Here is a 21,333-nt window from a genome sequence, read left to right on the forward strand (position 1 = left end):
ACTGTAATGAATTCAATCAAAATTGACAGTTCAATCTCCAGCCAAAACATTATCCCAAGAATTTATAGCACTCAGCCACAAACCTACCAGCTGAATGTTTCGGTACAGGTGAACAGGGTTTGTGCAATTAAGATCCATCTTGATTTTAGCAGTACTAGTCAGAAATTCTCCTCTCATTTCTACATGTTGAGGTCCAATTGCCATATACATATATGTATCCTGACAAACTTTGCAGTCTTACCAAAATGTCACAGGAAAGATTACCAGTCCCACAAAACAGAAGATATTATAAATGAAATGAATGGAAGAAAGTTATGGAAATTATTAACTAAAAAGAATGAAGATTTTCTGAAGCAATCGGAATCAGAGATATACAACACTATTCTCATTAAATGACAATCACTAGGTGCAAAACAGGACCGGTAGAGTGCTGACCAATTAACATATTATGAACTTAATTTGTGCAGATCAACTTATGTACTTTTGAGCTGCTTGATCTGTTTCTGAACAACTAGTCTAAGGTCTAGATCATTTTTCAAAGCAGCATCGCTGAGGGGGGAAATAATTAGTGCAATTCGGTCTGGGTTCAAGACACTGTATCTAAACTGTGACCAAAAAATGTCATATTTTCTGCAATGACAATCGCTAAAGTGATTTATACTGTAATTAATCACAAAACAAGACAATAATTTTAACTTCAGGCACACAATGGGCAGGCACAGTGTGACCACTGAAACCATGAGGTGATACACTTTGGAAGGAGTAATTTGACAAGGAAGTATTCAATGAAAGGCATGATACGAGGAAGTTCTGAGGAACAAAGGGACTTTGGCGTGTGTGGCCATAGGACTCTGAAGGCAGAGGGGCATGTTAGTGGGGTGGTAAAAAAGGCATATGGTACACTTGCCTTTATCAATTGAGGCATAGATTACAAAAGTAGTGAGGTCATGTTAGAGTTGTATAGAACCTTGGTGAGGCCACAGCTGGAGTACTGTGTGCAGTTCTGGTCGCCACATTATAGGAAGGATGTGATTGCACTGGACGGGGTGCAGAGGAAATTCACCAGGATGTTGGCTGGGATGAAACATTTAAGTTATGAAGAGAGGTTGGATAGACTTGGGTTGTAATTGTTGGAGCAGAGAAGGCTGAGGGGCCACCTGATCGAGATGTACAAGATTATGAGGGGCATGGACAGGGTGGATAGGGAGCAGCTGTTCCCGTTAGTTGAAGGGTCAGTCACAAGGGGGCATAAGTTCAAAGTGAGGGGCAGGAGGTTTAGGGGGGATGTAAGGAAAAACTTTTTTTACCCAGATAGTGGTGACAGGCTGGAATGCACTGCCTTGGAGGGTGGTGGAGGTGGGTTGCCTCACATCCTTTAAAAATTACCTGGATGAGCACTTGGCACGTCATAACATTCAAGGCTATGGGCCAAGTACTGGTAAATGGGATTAACTAGGTAGGTCAGGTGTTTCTCATGTGTCAGTGCAGATTCGATGGGCCGAAGGGCCTCTTCTGCACTGTGAGTCTGTGATATGAGGCTCAAGCTGGGCCTCATTTACAATCAGTGGACAAGCTGCTAAAACAAGTTACTTTCCCCTTGCAAGACTCCAGGGCTGGTCATGTATCTCTATCAGTTAGCTAGAATCCATTTAAGAATCAAGTGCTGACTATAAATTATAAGCATTTACAATGCTTAACTGTATTCAACCAATATTAATAAAACTACCATCAAAAAGTACCACCGGGACCCCTCCCTCTGGATTTTTACCTGCTCTTGATCTTTTCATTGAGAACTGTTGGCGTGACATCAGTCGTCTCAATTTCTTGCTCCTCTCACCCACTCTAACCTGTCTCTTTCTGAACTTGCCACACTCCGTTCTCTCAGGTCCAACCCTGACTTTGTCATCAAACCCGCTGACAAGGATAGTCTATTGTTGTCTGGCACACTAACCTCTACCTCGCAGAGGCTGAACATCAACTCACAGACACTTCCTCCTACCTTCCCCTGCACCATGACCCCACCAATGAGCATCAAGCCACTGTTTCCAGGACTGTCACTAACCTCATCTCCTCTGGGGATATTCCCTCCACAACTTCCAACCTCAGTCTCCCAACCTCGGACAGCCCGCTTCTACCTCCTATCCAAAATCCACAAACAGGACTGTCCTGGCAGACCGATCGTGTCAGCCTGTTCCTGCCCAACGGAACTCATTTCTTGCTATCTTGACTCCATTCTCTCTCCCCTTGTCCAGTCTCTTCCCACCCACATCCGTGATTCCTCTCACGCCCTACATCATGTCAACAATTTCCAGTTCCCTGGCCCCAACCACCTCCTCTTCACCATACTCCCACCTACTTCAGCCTCTGCGAGGTAGAGGTCAGTGTGCCAGACAACAACAACACCACCCTTGTCAGCAGGTTTGATCACAATGTCAGGGTTGGACCTGTGAGTTTTTTCCAATAATTTATATAGATTTTTCTTTTCCTACCTACTTCCATTAAGTGTATTTCCATCCATTGTTTTATCTCTACCTTTTAGCTTATTCGATCCCTTCCCCCCACCCCACCCCCACTGGGGCTATCTGTACCTTGCTCGTTCTGCTTTCTACCCTTAATTAGCACAGTCCTTTAGATAATATCACCACCTTCAACACCTCTTTGTCCTTTTGTCTGTGACATCTTTTGGTTATCTCCACCGATCACTGGCCCTCTATCCAGCTCTTCTTGTCGTTTCCCCCCACCCCACCTTAAACCAACTTATATTTCACCTCTTTTCTATTTTTACTTAGTTCTGTTGAAGGGTCATTCGGACTCGAAACGATAACTGTGCTCCTCTCTACAGATGCTGCCAGACCTGCTGAGTTTTTCCAGGTATTTTTGTTTTTGTTTTGGATTCCCAGCATCCGCAGTTTTTTGCTTTTATCTTAGTGTTTAATTGACTGCCACTTCTCTTCAAGGAATGCCTACCTTGAAGAAGTTTTGCTCTTCTCTCCATCAGGATTTTCATATCTCTCTTTTGCCTTGTTCACCTTCATTGCTTTCCATTTCTCTCCTGGTGTTTGAAAAAGTGTTTACTAAAACCCGCTTTCACAGCCATATTTCCTTCCTTAGTGACTGTCTCCGTCTCCGACTTACCCCACATGGATTTCAACTGAAATTCCATCCCTCTTGTTTCGAACCCACCCAGGATTACAGGTATCTCCGGGCTAAACAACGCTCCTTGGACTGCTGTTCTCATTGCATTCTGAGATCCACACTCAGTGCCATGCGCCGCCGTATGAACACACTCGACCTCTCCCTCCAGCAGCACCGCCGCACCCTTTTTCAAAGCTGCACGTGCCCCCAGTTTAATTTTATTATTCGTCTCATCCGACCCCTCAACAAGAAACTTTGTCTCTTTCTTTCAGGTGCAAAGGAACACAAGCTCCAACAACTCATCGACACCAACATCCATCCAGGACCCTCCAGCCCTGCTTGTCCTTTTGTCCCCATCCCGTCTTCCAATCCCAGCCCCGGCCGTGTATTCACCATACCCCCTGACCTTCCCCTCTCCGACGCTGAACGTTCGGTGCTCAGCAAAGGACTTAGTTTCATACCTTTACGCCCTCACCTCAATGAATTTCGGGCTCGGCACGATGCTGAACTCTTCTTCCGCCGCCTTTGTCTCCATGCTCACTTCTTTGGGCAGGAGTCCTCTCCCCGTTCAACGGATCCTTTTACCCACTTCCAATATTCTCCCCCCACCTGGACCCCTCCCTCTGGATTCTTACCTTCTCTTGATCTTTTCATTGAGAACTGTCGGCGTGACATTAGTCGTCTCAATTTCTCTGCTCCTCTCACCCACTCTAACCTGTCTCTCTCTGAACTTGCTGCACTCTTTTCTCTCAGGTCCAACCAGGACATTGTCATCAAACCCGCTGACAAGGGTGGTGCTGTTGTTGTCTGGCGCACTGACCTCTACCTCGCAGAGGCTGAGCGTCAACTCGCAGACACTTCCTCCTACCTTCCCCTGCACCATGACCCTACCACTGAACATCAAGCCATTCTTTCCAGGACTGTTACTGACCTCATCTCCTCTGGAGATCTTCCTTCCACAGCTTCCAACCTGATAGTCTCCCAACCTCAGACGGCCCGCTTCTACCTCCTATCCAAAATCCACAAATAGGACTGTCCCGGCAGACCGATCGTGTCAGCCTGTTCCTGCCCCATGGAACTCATTTCTTGCTATCTTGACTCCATTCTCTCTCCCATTCTCCAGTCCCTTCCCACCTACATCCGTGATTCCTCTGACACCCTATATCATATCAACAATTTCCAGTTCCCGGGCCCCAACCGCTTCCTCTTCACCATGGACGTCCAATCCCTCTACACCTCCATCTCCCACCGAGATGGTCTGATGCCTCTCCGCTTCTTCCTCCAACAGAGGCCCGAACAATCCCCATCCACCACTACTCTCCTCCGTCTGGCTGAACTTGTTCTCACACTGAACAATTTCTCCTTAAACTCCTCTCACTTCCTCTAAATAAAAGGTGTGGCTATGGGTACCCGCATGGTCCCCAGCTATGCCTGTCTCTTAATGGGGTATGTGGAACATTCCTTGCTCCAGTCCTACTCCAGCCCCCTCCCACAACTCTTTCTCCGGTACATCGATGATTGCTTCGGTGCTGCTTCATGCTCTCGTCTGAACCTGGAAAATTTTTATCAATTTTGCTTCCAATTTCCACCCCTCCATCATTTTCACATGGTCCATCTCTGACACTTCCCCTCCCTTCCTCGACCTCTCTGTCTCAATTTCTGCTGATAGACTGCCCACCAATCCCCAATACAAGCCTACCAACTCCCACAGCTACCTTGACTACAGCTCCTCACACCCTGCTTCCTGGAAGGACTCCATCCCATTCTCTCAGTTCCTTCAACTCTGTTGCATCTGTTCTGATGATGCCACTTTCAAAAACAGTTCCTCTGACATATCTTCCTTCTTCCTTAACCGAGGTTTTCCAGCCACAGTGGTTGACAGGGCCCTCAACCGTGTCCGGTCCATCTCCCACGCATCCGCCTTCACACCTTCCTCTCCCTCCCAGAAACATGATAGGGTCCCCCTTGTCCTCACTTATCATCCCACCAGCCTCCGCATTCAAAGCATCATCCTCCGCCATTTCCGCCAACTCCAGCATAATGCCACCACCAAACACATCTTCCCTTCACCCCCCCCGGCAGCATTCCACAGGGATCGTTCCCTCCGGGACACTCTGGTCCACTCCTCCATCATCCCCTACACCTCAACCCCCTCCCCCAGCACCTTCCCATGCAACCGCAGAAGGTACAACACCTACCTCTTTACTTCCCCTCTCCTCACCGTCCAAGGGCCCAAACACTCCTTTCAAGTGAAGCAGCATTTCACTTGCACTTCCCTCAATTTAGTTTACTGCATTCGTTGCTCCCAATGCGGCTTCCTCTACATTGGAGAGGCCAAACGCAGACTGGGTGACCGCTTTGCAGAACACCTTCGGTCTGTCCGCAAGCATTACCCAGACCTCCCTGTCGCTTGCCATTTCAACACTCCACCCTGCTCTCATGCCCACATGTCCGTCCTTGGCTTGCTGCATTGTTCCAGTGAAGCTCAACGCAAACTGGAGGAACAGCACCTCATCTTCCGACTAGGCACTTTACAGCCTTCCGGACTGAATACTGAGTTCAACAATTTTAGATCATGTACTCCCCCCTCCATCCCCACCCCCTTTCTGATTTTCCCCTTCCTTTATGTTTTTTCCAATAATTTATATAGATTTTTCTTTTCCCACCTACTTCCATTATTTTTAAGTATATTTCCATCCACTGAATTATCTCTACCTTTTAGCCTATTTCGATCCCTTCACCCCATCCCACCCCCACTAGGGCTATCTGTACCTTGCTCGTCCTGCTTTCTACCCTTAATTAGCACATTCCTTAGATAATATCATCACCTTCAGCACCTCTTTGTCCTTTTGTCTGTGACATCTTTTGGTTATCTCCACCTACCTATCCAGCTCTTCTTGCCCCCCCCCCGCAAACCAACTTATATTTCACCTCTTTTCTATTTTTACTTAGTTCTGTTGAAGGGTCATTCAGACTCGAAACGTTAACTGTGCCCCTCTCCACAGATACTGCCAGACCTGCTGAGTTTTTCCAGGTATTTTTGTTTTGCAATATTGAATATTGACTGGAACGTTCTGGTAACCACACAATATCCTTTGAGCACTAAATCCACATGTATTACTTCCTGGAAATTTGTTCCTCTTGCCTTCAACAAATGCCTTAGTGTTCGTACACCTGTACTTTCTAAAATTGAAGATACTGTTGGCCACTCTGGTGACCTGATTTGTATTGTGCCTTTCAAATGCTACTGTTGAACAGTAGTGTAACAACTTCAAAGCATTTTACACTCTGTGAGCACTTAGAAATGTCACCTACCAATGACCCCTTATGGCTTGCTAATTTTCTCTATTGCTCTATGTATGCTATTGTTGGAAATTCATCCACTAATGAACAAACAACTTTTGTTGCTGTTCTTTGGCCAACATTTAAAATCAGATAGAACTTATGGTTCAATACTGGCCAAAAAAAAAGCCAGTGAATTCAATTCCCACCAGAGACTATGAATCTCAGACGCTGATTTCTTTGCTGGCCATTAAGTCAAGCTGAACCTGATAATGCTCAAGTTAAAATGTTCGGCCCATGTTCAATCTACCATCAAGACTGTCTACTTCCACTTTTGCATTATCCACAGTATATCCCACTCCACTACTCCTGAAACCCTTTTCAATACTTTAGTCTTATCCAAGCTCGCTGTATTTCACATTTTCCTTGTCAAACTCTTCAACTCTATTTAAACTCCAACTCATCTATATTATGCCCATCACCACAGGTCTTCCATTCCCCAGTACCATGGCTCAAAATCCTCTTTTCAAATCCTCACATAGTCTTACTCTATATATTCTATCTTCTCCAACCTCAAAGCTGATCTTACCCCACCCCCAACCCTGATCTATCATGCTTCCTCCTCACTTCTTTAGAATTTGCATCACTTAAGAAAAGCAGCATGATCTTTCCTATCAGTCATCCTTGCACAGTGACCAAGACTGTCAAGTCACACAAAGTGGTGAAGACTATCCAAAACCATTTCTCTCACCAGAAGTACAACTTAATAGAGATGACAGTTTTAATCATTAATTGAACAGAAGTAGACAGGCAGCTTTGGCTTAGAATTTCAAGATCTTGAATCCACGTCCAGAGACTTCAGCACTTTATCAATACCCAAGTGCTACACTACTGAAGGCGTCATTTTTGGATGAAATGGATAAGATGTCAAACAAGGCCCCATCTGCCATTTCACTGTCATAAGGTGTTCTACAAGTATATAAACCCAGGCTTTGTAAAGGGAATGGGGGGGGTTCGTTGATAGACAAGTGTCATCGTTTACATCGTTATCCCTCTGAAACTGATCACAACTTCAGGATGTCAGACAATGTAATTAATGCGGAACTCCTGAAGTTGTGGCCTCTCACTGCACTATGGCTCCATGCACCTCAAAGCCAGCAATCATGGAATTAACTCGAACTTTAATTTTGCCATTCCCACATTGACGAGAAAAACAACCCCCCCAGTAAAATTACACCCCATTCAATCAATTCTAACTGGGTTTTTAATGGCAATGTGATTACTAAAATTTGATGAACACCAGAACTAGACCTGAGAAAATAATTTAGAATTGTGGAGTGCTATGAAATGATTCGTAGATTTAAGCAAAATTTTTAATAACTTTAAAAAAGTTGTCAGAATACTTTAGACTCTACCTGCACCCCATGTCTATATCCCAATCCCCATTTTACTGTGTTGTTTCTTGTTTTGCAGTGGAAATTCTTTAATGTGATTGGGCTGTTACCTGAATATATCACTCCAGACAAGAATTAGAAGCAGGAGTAGGCCATTCGGCCCCTCGAGCCTGCTCCACCATTCAATAATCATGGCTATGATTGTGGCTTCAATTCCACTTTGCCATCTGCCCCTCATGATCCTTGACTCCCTTGTTGATCGAAAATCTATGTTACTCAGCCTTGAATATATTCAATGACACAGTCTCCACTGCTTTTTGGGGAAGAGAATTCCAAAGATTAATAAACCCTCAGAGAAAAATTTCTCCTTATCTCATTCTTAAGTGGGAGACCCCTCAATTTTAAACTGTGTCCCCTAGTTCTAGGCTCCCCAACAAGGGGAAACAATCATCTCAGCATCCAAACTGTCAAGTTCCCTCAGGATCTTGTATGTTTCAATAAGATCACCACACTTGGAGAATTCATAGAATCAATGAATACAGCACACAAGGAGGTCATTTGACCTGTCATATCTATGCCAGCTTGCTGCAAGAGCAACTCAGCTGGTCCCATTTTCCCCACCTTTTCACCAGAGCCCAGAAAATTCTCTCTTCAGTTAATTATCCAATTCCCTTTAGAAAGCTACAAATAAAATCTGCATCCACCCCACACTCAGGCAGTGCAGTCCAGATCCTAATCACTCTCAGCATATAAAGGTTTTCCTTCATTTCACCTTTGGCTCTTTTGCCACTTTAAAATTGGTCCTCTGGTTCTCAACCCTTCCACCAATGGGCATAGCTTCTCCTTATCCACTCTGACCACTAATACCCTTATCAAATCTCCTCTCAACATTCTCTTCTCCAAGGAAAACAGTCCAACCTTCTCCAATCTATCCATGCAACTGAAGTCCCTTACCCTTGGAAGCATTCTGGTAAATCTTTTCTGCACCCTCTCCAATGTCTTCAGTAAAGAATGTTGCAATCAGTTGCAGTATCACTGTGAAAGGGAGAGTGCTAGACTTCTCAGTGAAACTTAATTTGGTGAAGTCTTCAGTCACTTGGAAATCTCTTTCTAAACCCTTGCCTTATTGCCTCCCTCCCTATGTTCACCAGATTCTCCCAAAATATTTCTGAAAAAAAGGGACATTCCATTAAAGCTTTTCGTCTTGCACGCAACAGGACAGCCTCAAGAATGCCAAATTTCAAAGGGAGTAACCATGTACACCCCAAAACAAAAGGGTGTTGATTGGTTGAAAAGTCTGTTGATTGGCTGAGGCGTTGCCATGGAAAATGCATCTGGGAACTCCTGTCCTCCATATTTTTGTTCCATTCAAAAAAGGTACAATCCTTGAACATTTTCTTTCTGCTTGCAGAGGACAAGTCCTTGCATGTTAAACAAAAGCAGAGTTGAGGTAGGGGGAGAAACAACAGTTGCTAGGTGCATTCTCCATGGAAATGCCTCAACCAACCAATCAGCATCCTTTTGTCATGCAGCATAAATCGTTGCTCCCTTTGACTTTTGGCATTCTTGCATCTACCCTGATGAATGCAAAATTAAAAGCTTTGACAGCATGTCTTTCTTCAGCAATATTCAAGTTCTGTACCATCAAGTGACTACTCTCCTAAACTGGTCCACTTTGACGATTTCAGCAACCTCCCATAATGCCCTCCGTACACCAACTTGGCTTCCCCCAAATCTTTATGAAGGGCCTTGGGGTGTTGTTATATTAAAGATCCTATAGAAGCACAACATAATAATAAAAAGTAAAATACTCTCCTTGATTTTATGCCACCTTGAAGAAAAGCAGCACCATGGCTTTTTTTTTTAGATCAACCATCTTTGTGCATTTCCAGGTGGAGGTTGCCAAGTTAAAAGCCAACTATAGTTTTACTACAAACTTACGCCAACAACTGAATGAACACAGCTCAAGTTCAAACTCAAAGGCATCATGGATTTGTTAAGGAAAATCATATTTAACTAACTTGACTGAGTCTATTGATGAAGTAACATGGTTGATGGAAGGGACATGGACTTCCAATCTTTTTTATTCATTCATAGGGTGTGGATGTCGCTAGCTAGGCCAGCATTTATTGCCTATCCCTATTTGCCCTTGAGGTGGTGGTGGTGAGCTGCCTTCTTGAACCGCTGCAGTCCATGTGGTATAGTTACACTCACAGTGCTGTTAGGAAGGGAGTTCCAGGATTTTGACCCAGCGACAGTGAAGGAACAGTGATATATTTCCAAGTCAGGATGGTGAGTGACTTGGAGGGGAACTGCCAGGTGGTCATGTTCCCATCTATCTGCTGTCCTTGCCTTTCTAGGTGGTAGTTGTCGTGGGTTTGGAACATGCTGTTTCAGGAGCCTTGGTGAGTTCCTTCTGTGCATCTTGTGGATGGTACATACTGCTGCCACTGTGCGGTGGAGGGAGTGAATGTTTGTGAATGGGGTGCCAAATCAAGCTGCTTTGTGCTGGTGTCAAGCTTCTTGAGTGCTGTCGGAGCAGCAATCATTCAGGCAAGTGGAGAGTATTCCATCACACTCCTGATTTGTGCCTTGAGGATGGTGGACATGCTTTGGAGAGCCAGGAGGTGAGTAACTCACTGCAGGATTCCTAGCCTCTGACCTGATCTCGTAGCCACCGTATTTATATGGCTAGTCCAGTTCAGTTTCTAGTCTATGGTAACTCCCCATGATGTTGATAGTAGGGGATTCAGTGATGGTAATGCCATTGAACATCAAGGGGCAATGGTTGGATTCCCTCTTGTTGGAGACGATCATTGCCTGACACTTGTGTGGCACGAATCTTACTTGCCACTTGTCAGCCAACCTGGATATTGTCCAGGTCCTGCTGCATTTGTACACAGACTGTTTCAGTATCTGAGGAATCGAAATGTTGCTGAACATTTTGCAATCATCAGCGAAATCCTCACTTCTGACCTCATGGCGGAAGTCATTGATGAAGCAGCTGAGGACACTTAGGTCTAGGACACAGAGGTATTTGATAAAGCGCTATATATCTGGCCCATCAGCAAAGTTGAAGCCCATAGAATAAAATGGACAGTGGCAGCAAGGATGTAAAGTCATCTAAGTGACAGGAAACAGAAGTGGTGAATGGTTTTTTTGGATTGGAGGAAGATATATAGTGGGGTTCCCCATGGGTTGGTCTTTGGACCACTGCTTTTCTTGATCTTTGTTAACAATCTAGACTTAGGTGTGCTGAGCACAATTTCAAAAGTTGTAATGACGAAAACTTGGAAGTATGTGAACTGTGAGGAGGATAGTGGTAGATTTCAAAAAGACATAGGCTGGTAGAATGGGCAGACGCATGGCAGATGAAATTTAATGCAGGGAGGTGAAGTGATACATTTTGGGAGGAAGAATGAGGAGAGCAAATATAAAAAGGATACAATTCTAAACAGGATGCAGGAGCAGGGGAACCTGGGGTTAAATGTGCACAAATCATTGAAGGTGGCAGGGCAAGCTGAGAACATGGTTAATAATGCATAGGGGATTCTGGGCTTTATAAATAGAAGCATTGAGTACAAAAGCAAGGAAGTTATGATGAACCTTCACCAAACGCCTGTTCAAGCCTCAACAGGGGTATCGTATCCAATATTGTCACCATATTTTAAAAACGATGCGAAGGCAGTGGAGAGGGTGTAGGAAAGAATGGATCCAGGGATGAGAAGCTTCAGTTACATGGAAAAATTGGAGAAACTGAGGTTGTTCTCCTTAGAGCAGAGAAGTTTGAGAGTTAATTTGGTAGATGTTCAAAATTGCAAAGGGTCTGGACAGAGTAAATAGGGAGGAAATGTCCCCATTGGCAGAAGGGTCATGAACCAGGGGACATCAATTTAAGGTGAACGACAAAAGAACCAAAGATGACATGAGGAAAAACCTATTTTATGCGACAAGTGGTTAGATCTGGAATCCTGAGTGTGTGGAGGAGATTCAATTGTGGCTTTCAAAAGAGAATTGGATACTTAAGAGAAAAAGTTTTCAGGGCTATCTGGAAAAGGCAGGGTAAGTGGGACTAGTTGAGTTTCTCTTGCAGAAAGCTGGTAAGGACACAGTGGGCTAAATTGTTATAGCACAGAAGGAGGCCATTCTATGATAACTCATTTCAGTCAGTGTAGCAACAATTAGATAGAGATGACACCTTCAATAGTTCAACCTGGGCTGGTGTTGAACCCAAGTCTCAGAGGTCAAAGGACAGTGGTTCCACAAATTGATCTTGCCTCTTCAGTGATTCCTCTACCAATGTCAGGTTTTGGAAAAAAATTGAAGCTGTAGGTTGTATTAGTAAGCTGACTGATTTTACCCAATATACCATTACGGAGAAGGCTTTTTATCCATTGTATTTTTTGCTAACATACTTAGCATCCTGACCCATTTTGAGTAAACAATGGATGACAATATTATTGATAAAGCTTCTTATCCATTGCACTTTTTGTTGATATACCCAACATCCTGACCCATTGTGTCTGGCCCATGGATGGTCTTCCCAATATTAACATGATTCTAAATGCTCACAAATTGTTTCCAAATTCTCTACGGCAGTGTTCGGGCAAGTAAAAAATAAGATAGACATTTTAATGTTTATTGTCTTGGCAAGAAAGTTTTTCAGAAACAGACATTTTATAATACTATAAACAAAACCCATAATAATGTGAGTGAAATAGCCAGTCAATGCAGTATTCCAAGTGCTGAAGTGTTTTGCAGCTGCCACATCATTTGATGCCTCATACAAATATTTAGTTTTTGGCCAAAGTAATCATCTGTACATTTGCACTGCAATTCTATTGCTCATGACTGAAATGTTTCTACAAAAATCTTATATTTAAACAATCCATAGCATATCAAACTCATAACGTCTCAAACTCAATGAACACAACGCACTGAACATGTTAATTCAACTATTATCCTGAACATGTTAATTCAACTATTATCTGAAGACTATTGAAAATAAACCAAACAATCCATAAAGAACAATAAACCATGCATGATCCTATCAGTACATTAAGCTGTTTACACCAACATAATATTAAGTAAATATAACAGTACCACACAAGCGGATGTTTATTTCCGGTCTCAAATAACTCAGTGCCACAAATAAGTCCTGAACAAATTCCTCGTACTCATACAGCAAGGTTAGCCTTATGACATAATGTATTATAAAGGGTGTTTGGGCAGAGCTAGGGTTAATGTGGGAATAGAGAACAGTATCACCCACAGTATGATATACAGTGTCATATGATCGGGGACAGTGCGTAGTAGAATCTGGAGGGAGCCAGCATGGAGACAGTACTCTTGTAGGGCTGAACCTTGGAGATGTATGAAGTTATGGGTTACTAATAGTTTATCTTCAACCAAACAAGCCTGAAGACTACTTAGGTGAGACACCAAAAAACCTTACAACATGATGGCAGTGAAGGATGGACCCCAAAATCCAGAAAGCATAAAAACCTAAAGAATCTGAAGTCTGACCTGAGCAAAGTGCACATAAATTGAAGAGACAGTTGGAGATCACCGAAAAAGAAACTCCATTGCAGACGTGGAGGCTGAAGGGCTCCACCAGGGTATATGGAGGTCCACTGTCAGACCTGATCAAACATAGCATCAAGGGACCTAGCTAGCTCACAAAAGGCTGAGCAAAATTCAGAAAAGGAATAAAAGGCTGAAAGGCAGCAAAAGAATCCACTGTGCAGATGAAAAGCCCAGCCTGATTGAATGCAGAGGCAGAGACATAAGACCTAGCCAGATCACAAAAGGCTGAGCAAAATTCAAAAAAGAAAAAAGGCTGAAAGGCAGGAGGATAATCCATTCTGCTGATGGAAAGAGCCTGAGTAAACACAGAGTCAAAGGAACTACCCAAATCACAAAAAGGGTAAGCAAAATACAGTAAAAAGGCAGAAATTACCTTTTAAAATATGCAGCAATCAGGATCATCACTAGCATACCAATGTGCACGTGGAAGAAAGCTACAGCAACAGGTCCACAGCCAGCGCCATAACACGTGGCAGCTGAGAATGAAGGACAGAGTTTTAAAGCTGAAGGCAAAGCTGAAAAATCACCTTCCAGGATAACTTCTCTGATTTTAAAATCCCAGACTTGGCCCAGACTTTCTGCAGAGTTAATCAGTTCAAAAAAAAACAGGCCCGTCAGCACAACAGGAGGCCACCAAAACCACACAGGCGCTGGACGAACAAAGGAGGAAAAAAAGCAGCAGCTGCGGTGCCATATTGAAAAAAATTAAAAGAGGTACTTACCTGTTATGAAAAACAGCCATATGTAGTAAATGAAACTACCAGACCAACTTAGGCTAAGACAAGGATCAAAAACAGAACAAAAATTGGGCGTCTTGGAGAAGAACAGTTTTAGATTACAGGAGTACATAAGGATTAAGCAAGAAATCAGAAGAAGTAAAAGTGAAGATGTTTTTACACCTGTTTGGTGTATTGTGGATGAAGTAAGCCTAAGACAAGGTATACATGGATTCTCAACCACATTGGGTGAGATATTAAAAGACTTAGACAAATATTTTAAACTCCAAGTTGTGGGGAGCACAGACCCTAAAAAAAAGGTCTAGAGCACCCCCAATAAAGGGTCGAGAGTGACAGGAGACACCAGGGCCAGGGCGACAATACCCAAGCAAACCACAAGATGGTTGCAGACCATGTCAGCGCAATGAAGTGTACAAGCCAAAGAGTTTAGTGCAGAAGAAAGAAGAGGCCGAGAAGCAGCTAAAAGGCTTAAAAAAAGGGCTGTGAAAATGCCAACATTTGGAATTTAGCCAAACTGCAACAGCAGGTTGTAGTGCAAAGCGAGCAGATGCTGTGAACGAAGGAAAGCTATCTGAGGTCACCCAAAAGAAACAAACCCTACAAAAAGAAAATGAAGCTGTTCCACAGGAAAATATTTGTTTCAACAACATAGGAAAAAAAGAGGGATGAGGACCTGAAAAGCAGAATATAGGGAACAAGGAAATAAATTAAAAAACAGGACCTCAAAGATAGTAATCTCAGGATTACTCCCAATGCCACATGCTAGCGAGATCAGGAAGAGGAGAATAGACCAGTTGAATGCGTGGCTGGAGAGATGGATTTAGATATCTTAGGCATTGAGAGCGATTCTGGGGAAGACAGGACCTATACAAGCTGGACGGATCGCACCCCAGCAGGACCGGGACCAATAACCTCGTAGGGGTATTGGCTAGTATTGTGGGGGAGGGTTTAAATTAGGCTGGCCGGGGGATGGGAACCTGAGCAGGGAGACACAAGAGAGGGAAACAAAGATGGGAATGGAAGACAGAAAAGCAGAAAGCAAAAGTGGAAGGCAGAGGAAACAAGGGCTAATAGCAAAAAAGGCCATAGGACAAAAAAGATGTGCAAAAAAATGTTAAAAAAGACAAGTCTAAAAGCACTAGATCTGAATGCATGGAGCATTCGCTGTAAGGTAGACGGACTAATAGCACAAATAGATGTAAATGGGTATGATATGATTGCGATTACGGAGAGATGCCTGCAGGATGACCAAGGCTGAGAAGTGAATGTCCAAGGGTACTCAATATTTAGAAAGGACAGGCAAAAAGGAAAAGTTGATGGCGTGGCATTGTTAGTTAAGGATGAAATCAGTGCTATAGTGACAGAGAATATTGGCTCAGAAAATCTAAATGTAGAATCAGTCTGGGTGGAGCTAAGAAGCAACAAAGGAAGGAAAATATTTGTGGGAGTTTTCTATCGGCCTCCAAACAGTAGTGATAAGGTAGGGGGTGGCATTAAACAGGAAATTAGAGATGCATGTAACAAGGGTACTACATTAATCATGGGTGACTTTAATCTACATACAGACTGGGCAAACCAAATTAGCAATAGCACTGTGGTGAATGAATTCCTAGAGTGCATACGAGATGGTTATTTTGACCAGTATGTCGAGGAACTGACTAGGGAACAGGCTATCCTAGATTTGGTATTGTGCAATGAGAAGGGTTTAATTAGTAATCTTGTTGTGCGGGGGCCTTTGGAGGACAGTGACCATAACATGATAGAGTTCTTCATTAGGATGAAGGTGAAGTAGTCCAATCTGAAACTGGGGTCCTAAATCTTCAAGGAAACTACAAAGGTATGAGGTGTGATTTGGCCAAGATAGACTGGGGAGCTTCATTAAAAGGATAGACAATGGCTAATATTTAAGGACTAATGTATGCATTGCAACAGTTATATATTTCTTTCTGGCATAAAAACACAACAGGAAAAAGCACACAACCATGGCTAACAAAAGAAATTAAAGACAGTATTAGATCCAAAGAGGAGTCATATAAAGTTGCTACAAAAAGTAGCATGCCTGAAGATTGGGAGCAGTTTAAAATTCAGAAAAAGAGGGCCAAGAGATTGATTAACAGGGGAAAAATAGAGTATGAGAGTAAACTTGCAAAGAACATAAAAGCAGACTGTAAAAGCTTCTAAGTATGTAAAAAGAAAAAGTTTAGTGAAGACAAATGTAGGTCCATTCCAGTCCGAAATGGGTGAATTTGTAATAGAAAACAGGGAAATGGCAGAGCAATTAAACAACTACTCCAGTTCTGCCTTCACACAGCAAGACAAATAACTTCCCAGAAGTACTAGGGAACCAAAGGTCCAGTCAGAAGGATGAATTGAAGGAAATTAGTATTACTAAAACAATAGTGCTGGAGAAATTAATGGAACTGAAAGCCGATAAATCCCCAGGGCCCGATAATCTACATCCCAGGGTACTAAAAGGAGGTGGCCATGGAAATATTGGATGCGTTGGTTGTCATCTTTCAAAATTCTGTAGATTCTGGAACAGCCCTGGCAGATTGGAGGGTGGAAAAAGTAAACCCACTATTTAAAAAAGGGTGGAGAGAGAAAATAGTGAATAACAGACCAGTTAGCCTAACATCAGTAACAGGGAAAATGCTACTATAAAGGGTGGTTCTTCCAACTCAGCTTTGAAACATAGAAAATAGGAGGAGGAGGAGTAGGTCACTCAGCCCTTTGAGCCTGTTCCACCATCCAATATGATCATGGCTAATCCTCTATCTCAACACCATACTCCTGCGCTCTCCCCATACTCCTTGATCCCTGCGGTACCCCACTGATCCCTGCGGTACCCCACTAGTCACTGCCTGCCACTCCGAAAAGACCCATTTATTCATACTCACTGTTTCCTGTCTGCTAACCAATTCTCAATCCATGCCAATATATTACCGCCAATCCCATGTGCTTTAATATTGCACACTAACCTCTTACATGGGACTTTATCAGAATATCCAAATATACCACATCTGCTGGTTCTCCCTTATCTATTCTGCTAGTTATGTCCTCAAAAAACTCTAGTAGGTTTGTCAAACATTATCCCCTTTTCATAAATCTATGTTGACTGTGTCTAATCCATTGATCTTTAATATTGGCATGGATTGAGAATTGGTTAGCAGACAGGAAACAGTGAGTATGAATAAATGGGTCTTTTCGGAGTGGCAGGCAGTGACTAGTGGGGTACCGCAGGGATCAGTGGGGTACCACAGGGATCAAGGAGTATGGGGAGAGCACAGGAGTATGGCGTTGAGATAGAGGATCAGCCATGATCATATTGAATGGTGGAACAGGCTCAAAGGGCAGAGTGACCTACTCCTCCTCCTATTTTCTATGTTTCAAAGCTGAGTTGGAAGAACTCAATCAGAGGTACAATCAGGGACAACAGCAGGCAGAAAAGGTACTCAAAGAAGCCACTGCCCTGAAAGACTCCGAAAAAACATGAATTAAAAAGAATGTTGAATACTACTTCAGAAAAAGCTGTGCTGGAACTATCATTGGCAACACAACAAAACACTGAAGCGCAGCGTGAGTTGGCAAGAGGTCAACAAGAAATTAAACAGTTCAAAGAACAACTGATTATCCTTCAAGATCAAATGCAAGAGAAGTACATAACCCTTCAGCAGCATGTAGGAATCAAGACTGTCTTGAACAACAGAATGGAAGAACAGCAAAACAAAGTCAAGGAGACTCTGCTGAATTACAGGAAAACTCGACAAAGCAATTGAGCTTTGCAAAGAAAAAGAAAACCTGTTGAAGGACCTTTACAAGGATCCCTCAGGTCAAATTTGTTCTTCTGGAAAATTATGAGGAGAAGCTAAATGAACATGGTCTCCTTACGCAAGAAAGGATATATTTGCTATAGAGGGAGTGTAGCGAAGATTCATCAGACTGATTCCTGGGATGGCAGGATTGTCATATGAGGAGAGATTGGGTCGACTGGGTCTGCATTCACTGCAGTTTAGAAGAATGAGAGAAGATCTCACTGAAACGTATAAAATTCTGACAGGACTGAACAGACTGGATGCAGGATGATGCTTCCTCTGGCTGGGAGGTCTAGAGCAAGGAGTCACAGTCTCAGGATACGAGGTAGATCTTTTATGACTGAGATGAGGAGGAGGAATTCTCTACCACAGAAGGCTGTGGAGGCCAAGTCACTGAATATATTTAAGAAGGGAACAGATACATTTCTGGACTCTAAAGGCACGATGCGTATGGAAACAGCATACAAGTATGGTGTTGAGATAGAGCATCAGCCATGATCATACTGAATGGCGGAGCAGGCTTGAAGGGCCAAATGGCCTACTCCTGTTTTTATTTTCTATATTTCTATGAATTTATTATCACTCTGAATGAACTGAAGAACCAGTTGGCAGAGAAGACTCAGGAATGTTCTATATTCCAGGAAGAAGCCAAGAGGTACAAGAAAGAGACCAAAGAGCTGAAGGGAAAAGAGAAGGCATTGAAAGGAAAAGCCATAGAACTTTCCAAGATACGAGCAGATGATGTCACCATGCGTAGCACAGTTATAGAACTGAAACAAGTTAAGACTTGGCTGGAGACAGACCTAGTCAATAGCTAAACTAAAATAAAGAACAAGGACAAAGGTCTGCTGCAGAGAGAAAGAAAATACAGAAATAAGATTGGACATGTAAATCCCCACTGAAGCTCAAGGAACGAGAAGGAAAAGCACTGGATGCCTCACACTTACTGAGAACCACTGTGTTATTGAAAAATTACATGGCTGAAATGAAAGTCAAGAACCTGGAATGTCAAGAAAAAGTAGAAATTGCAGTTCCAATTTGACAGTCAGAAAAGAGAGTTCTCTTCCACCTCTGCAGGATACTAAAGCGAAGGTGGAAGTTCTCATAAAAGAGCGTAAAGTCTCAAAAACAATGAGCAGAAGTGCCATTAAAGCATGTGAGCTTGAAGGATAGAACATAGAAATTAGGCTCTGCCACCAACTTTTACATACAAAAGATGAGTTTGCTAATGAAAAATTAGAACTTGATGAATTTCAAGTATCAGAAGTATCTATTGAGTATTGTGCAAAATGCCTGGAACAAGAAAATAAATTACTAATGAATCAGAACAGTTGCTTAAATGCAAAATTAACAGCCAAAACCGATGAAATGTTGGAACTTCATCATGAAAGAGCAATGAAACTATTGAACTTCAACCCAATCTGAAAACATGGAAGATGAGATGCGCAGAATGGAAGAGCAAATCCAGACTTCGAATGGAAGATAAGGAAAATTCTAAGAAACAGAGGATCTAACAAGTGAATTGAATGAGTCTAAGGAGCAGTTGGTGACCATGGAAGAAATATTCCTAAAGGACCTGAATGCCCAATGAATCTGTTAAGCTTGTATAAGAACATCACCAATAACCCTGAAACAAAGAGAACTGAACTCACTAGAGTAGTTGCTGAGCTGAATGAAGAAATTCATAAGCTTGGAAAAGGATTGGAAAACAAGAGAGTAAACAAATTCTTGGCTAAAGTTGTGAAACAAGTGGAAATGAATGTTCCATTTTTGAAACATCAACATCCAGCAAGAACATGGCAGACTCCATAGGGAAAAAAAATATACGTGTCTACTCTAGTAATGAACTGAGTGAACATTCCCTTCGGAAGGAAAGGCACAACTCTCAGTGCCCAAACAGTATCAATAAAGAGAAACACATCTCGGAGTACAAAATGCAAATCAAATGGAAACAACCAAGTGCCAGAGACACAGTTCTACAATTTCAACGCCAAACCAACAACGTCAATCCAAAGCAACTGAGCCTACCAATCCCCCAAACATGACAAGAACCGAGAGCTAGAAGAATTGTCAAGCCTCCAGACAGTATGAATTTATGAAGTCAAAGACTTGAGTGGTGGTGAGAAAGGGTAGCATGGAAGCAAAGAAGATTGTATTGTATGTACATTTGGGTAAGGACTTGGGGGAGATGTAGTATAGGGTGTTCAGGCAGAGCAAGGGTTAATGTGGGACTGCAGAACAGCACCGCCCACAGTGTGATGTAGAGATAATGGACTGAATGTGGTAGAGTCTGAAAGGAGCCAGCACCTATGTAGGGCAGTATTTTGGAGATGTATATAGTTATGCCATACAAGCCTCCAAGACCTCCTAATGTGACATCAAACAACATTCCAACACACAATCTATAACACTATTCTTTATTAATTATTTTTAACAATGTAAGAAATCAAGTAGATTAGGCATCTTTCATTCATTGAAACCGAAGATCCTGAGGGGTCTTGACAGGGTACATGTGGAAAGGATGTTTCCTCTTGTAGGAGAATCTAGAACTAGGAGTCCCTGTTTAAAAATAAGGGGTCACCCATTTAAAACAGATTTTAGATGAAATTTTTCACTCAGAGGGTCGTGAATCTTTGGAATTCTCTTCCTGAAAATGTGGTGGATCCAGAGTCTTTGAATATTTTTAAGACAGAGGTGGATAGATTCTTGGTAAGCAAGGGGGGGTTGATAGGTTATTGGGGGGTACATGGGATGTAGATTTCAGGTTACTACTGGATCAGCCATGATTTTATTAAATGGTGCAGCAGGCTTGAGGGGCTGAATGACCTACTCCTTGCTCGTATGTTCAGCCCAGCCCCAATAAGTTAATTGCAATATGCGACAGACCAGAAAATTATATGTTTTCTTCATAAATTGTGTTTAAGCATTGCTGTAGCGACCAGGATGTTATAGATCTCTGGTATTTGTGTTTATTAAGACATGCTTTCCTTTATCGGTAACGTTACCAATGACACAGGATTAATAACGAGCCCAACGTTACAGGCAGTTGCGCAACCAGATAGTCATAACACACAATTCTTCCACTCTCTGTCCATTCCAAACTAACGCCATGAGCCCAGGAGCTCGCTCGCTTACTTTTTAGACGGGAGGCTTGAAGACTTTCGCGTAATCCGATGGACGATAACGTTACACTTGCTGCTGCAGGCCAGCTCGCTCGCGCTTCCAGCCGGCAGATCCCAACTGACTCGCATTCGAAAACAGCCCGAAAAACGGCACACAGCGCTTCCGGGTCACGGAATACTGTCCCCTGCCGCCTCTGTGGAATAAGCAGCAGTTTCGGGCGATCAACTGCCGCTGCTCGTTATCACAGTCAGCACTGTAAATCAA

General features: G+C 42.9%; 1 protein-coding gene across 14 annotated transcripts in view; it reads right to left on the bottom strand.

Moving 5' to 3' along the window:
* The window catches only part of mipol1 (mirror-image polydactyly 1), a 363,283-nt gene that overhangs the window by 341,424 nt on the left and 526 nt on the right, over nucleotides 1-21,333 (bottom strand). For 3 of the 14 annotated variants that reach the window (XM_041214749.1, XM_041214747.1, XM_041214748.1), the window contains exon 2: nucleotides 21,082-21,262. The exons of 8 other annotated variants lie outside the window; for them this stretch is intronic. In XM_041214749.1, coding sequence (XP_041070683.1) covers nucleotides 21,082-21,262 — 181 coding nt within the window. Of the gene's footprint in view, nucleotides 1-21,081; nucleotides 21,263-21,333 lie in introns of those variants that run through there. 3 more of the 14 variants (XM_041214759.1, XM_041214751.1, XM_041214752.1) reach the window with 2 other exon arrangements.

Source organism: Carcharodon carcharias, chromosome 20 (assembly GCF_017639515.1).
Source record: "Carcharodon carcharias isolate sCarCar2 chromosome 20, sCarCar2.pri, whole genome shotgun sequence".
Lineage (NCBI taxonomy): Eukaryota > Metazoa > Chordata > Chondrichthyes > Lamniformes > Lamnidae > Carcharodon > Carcharodon carcharias.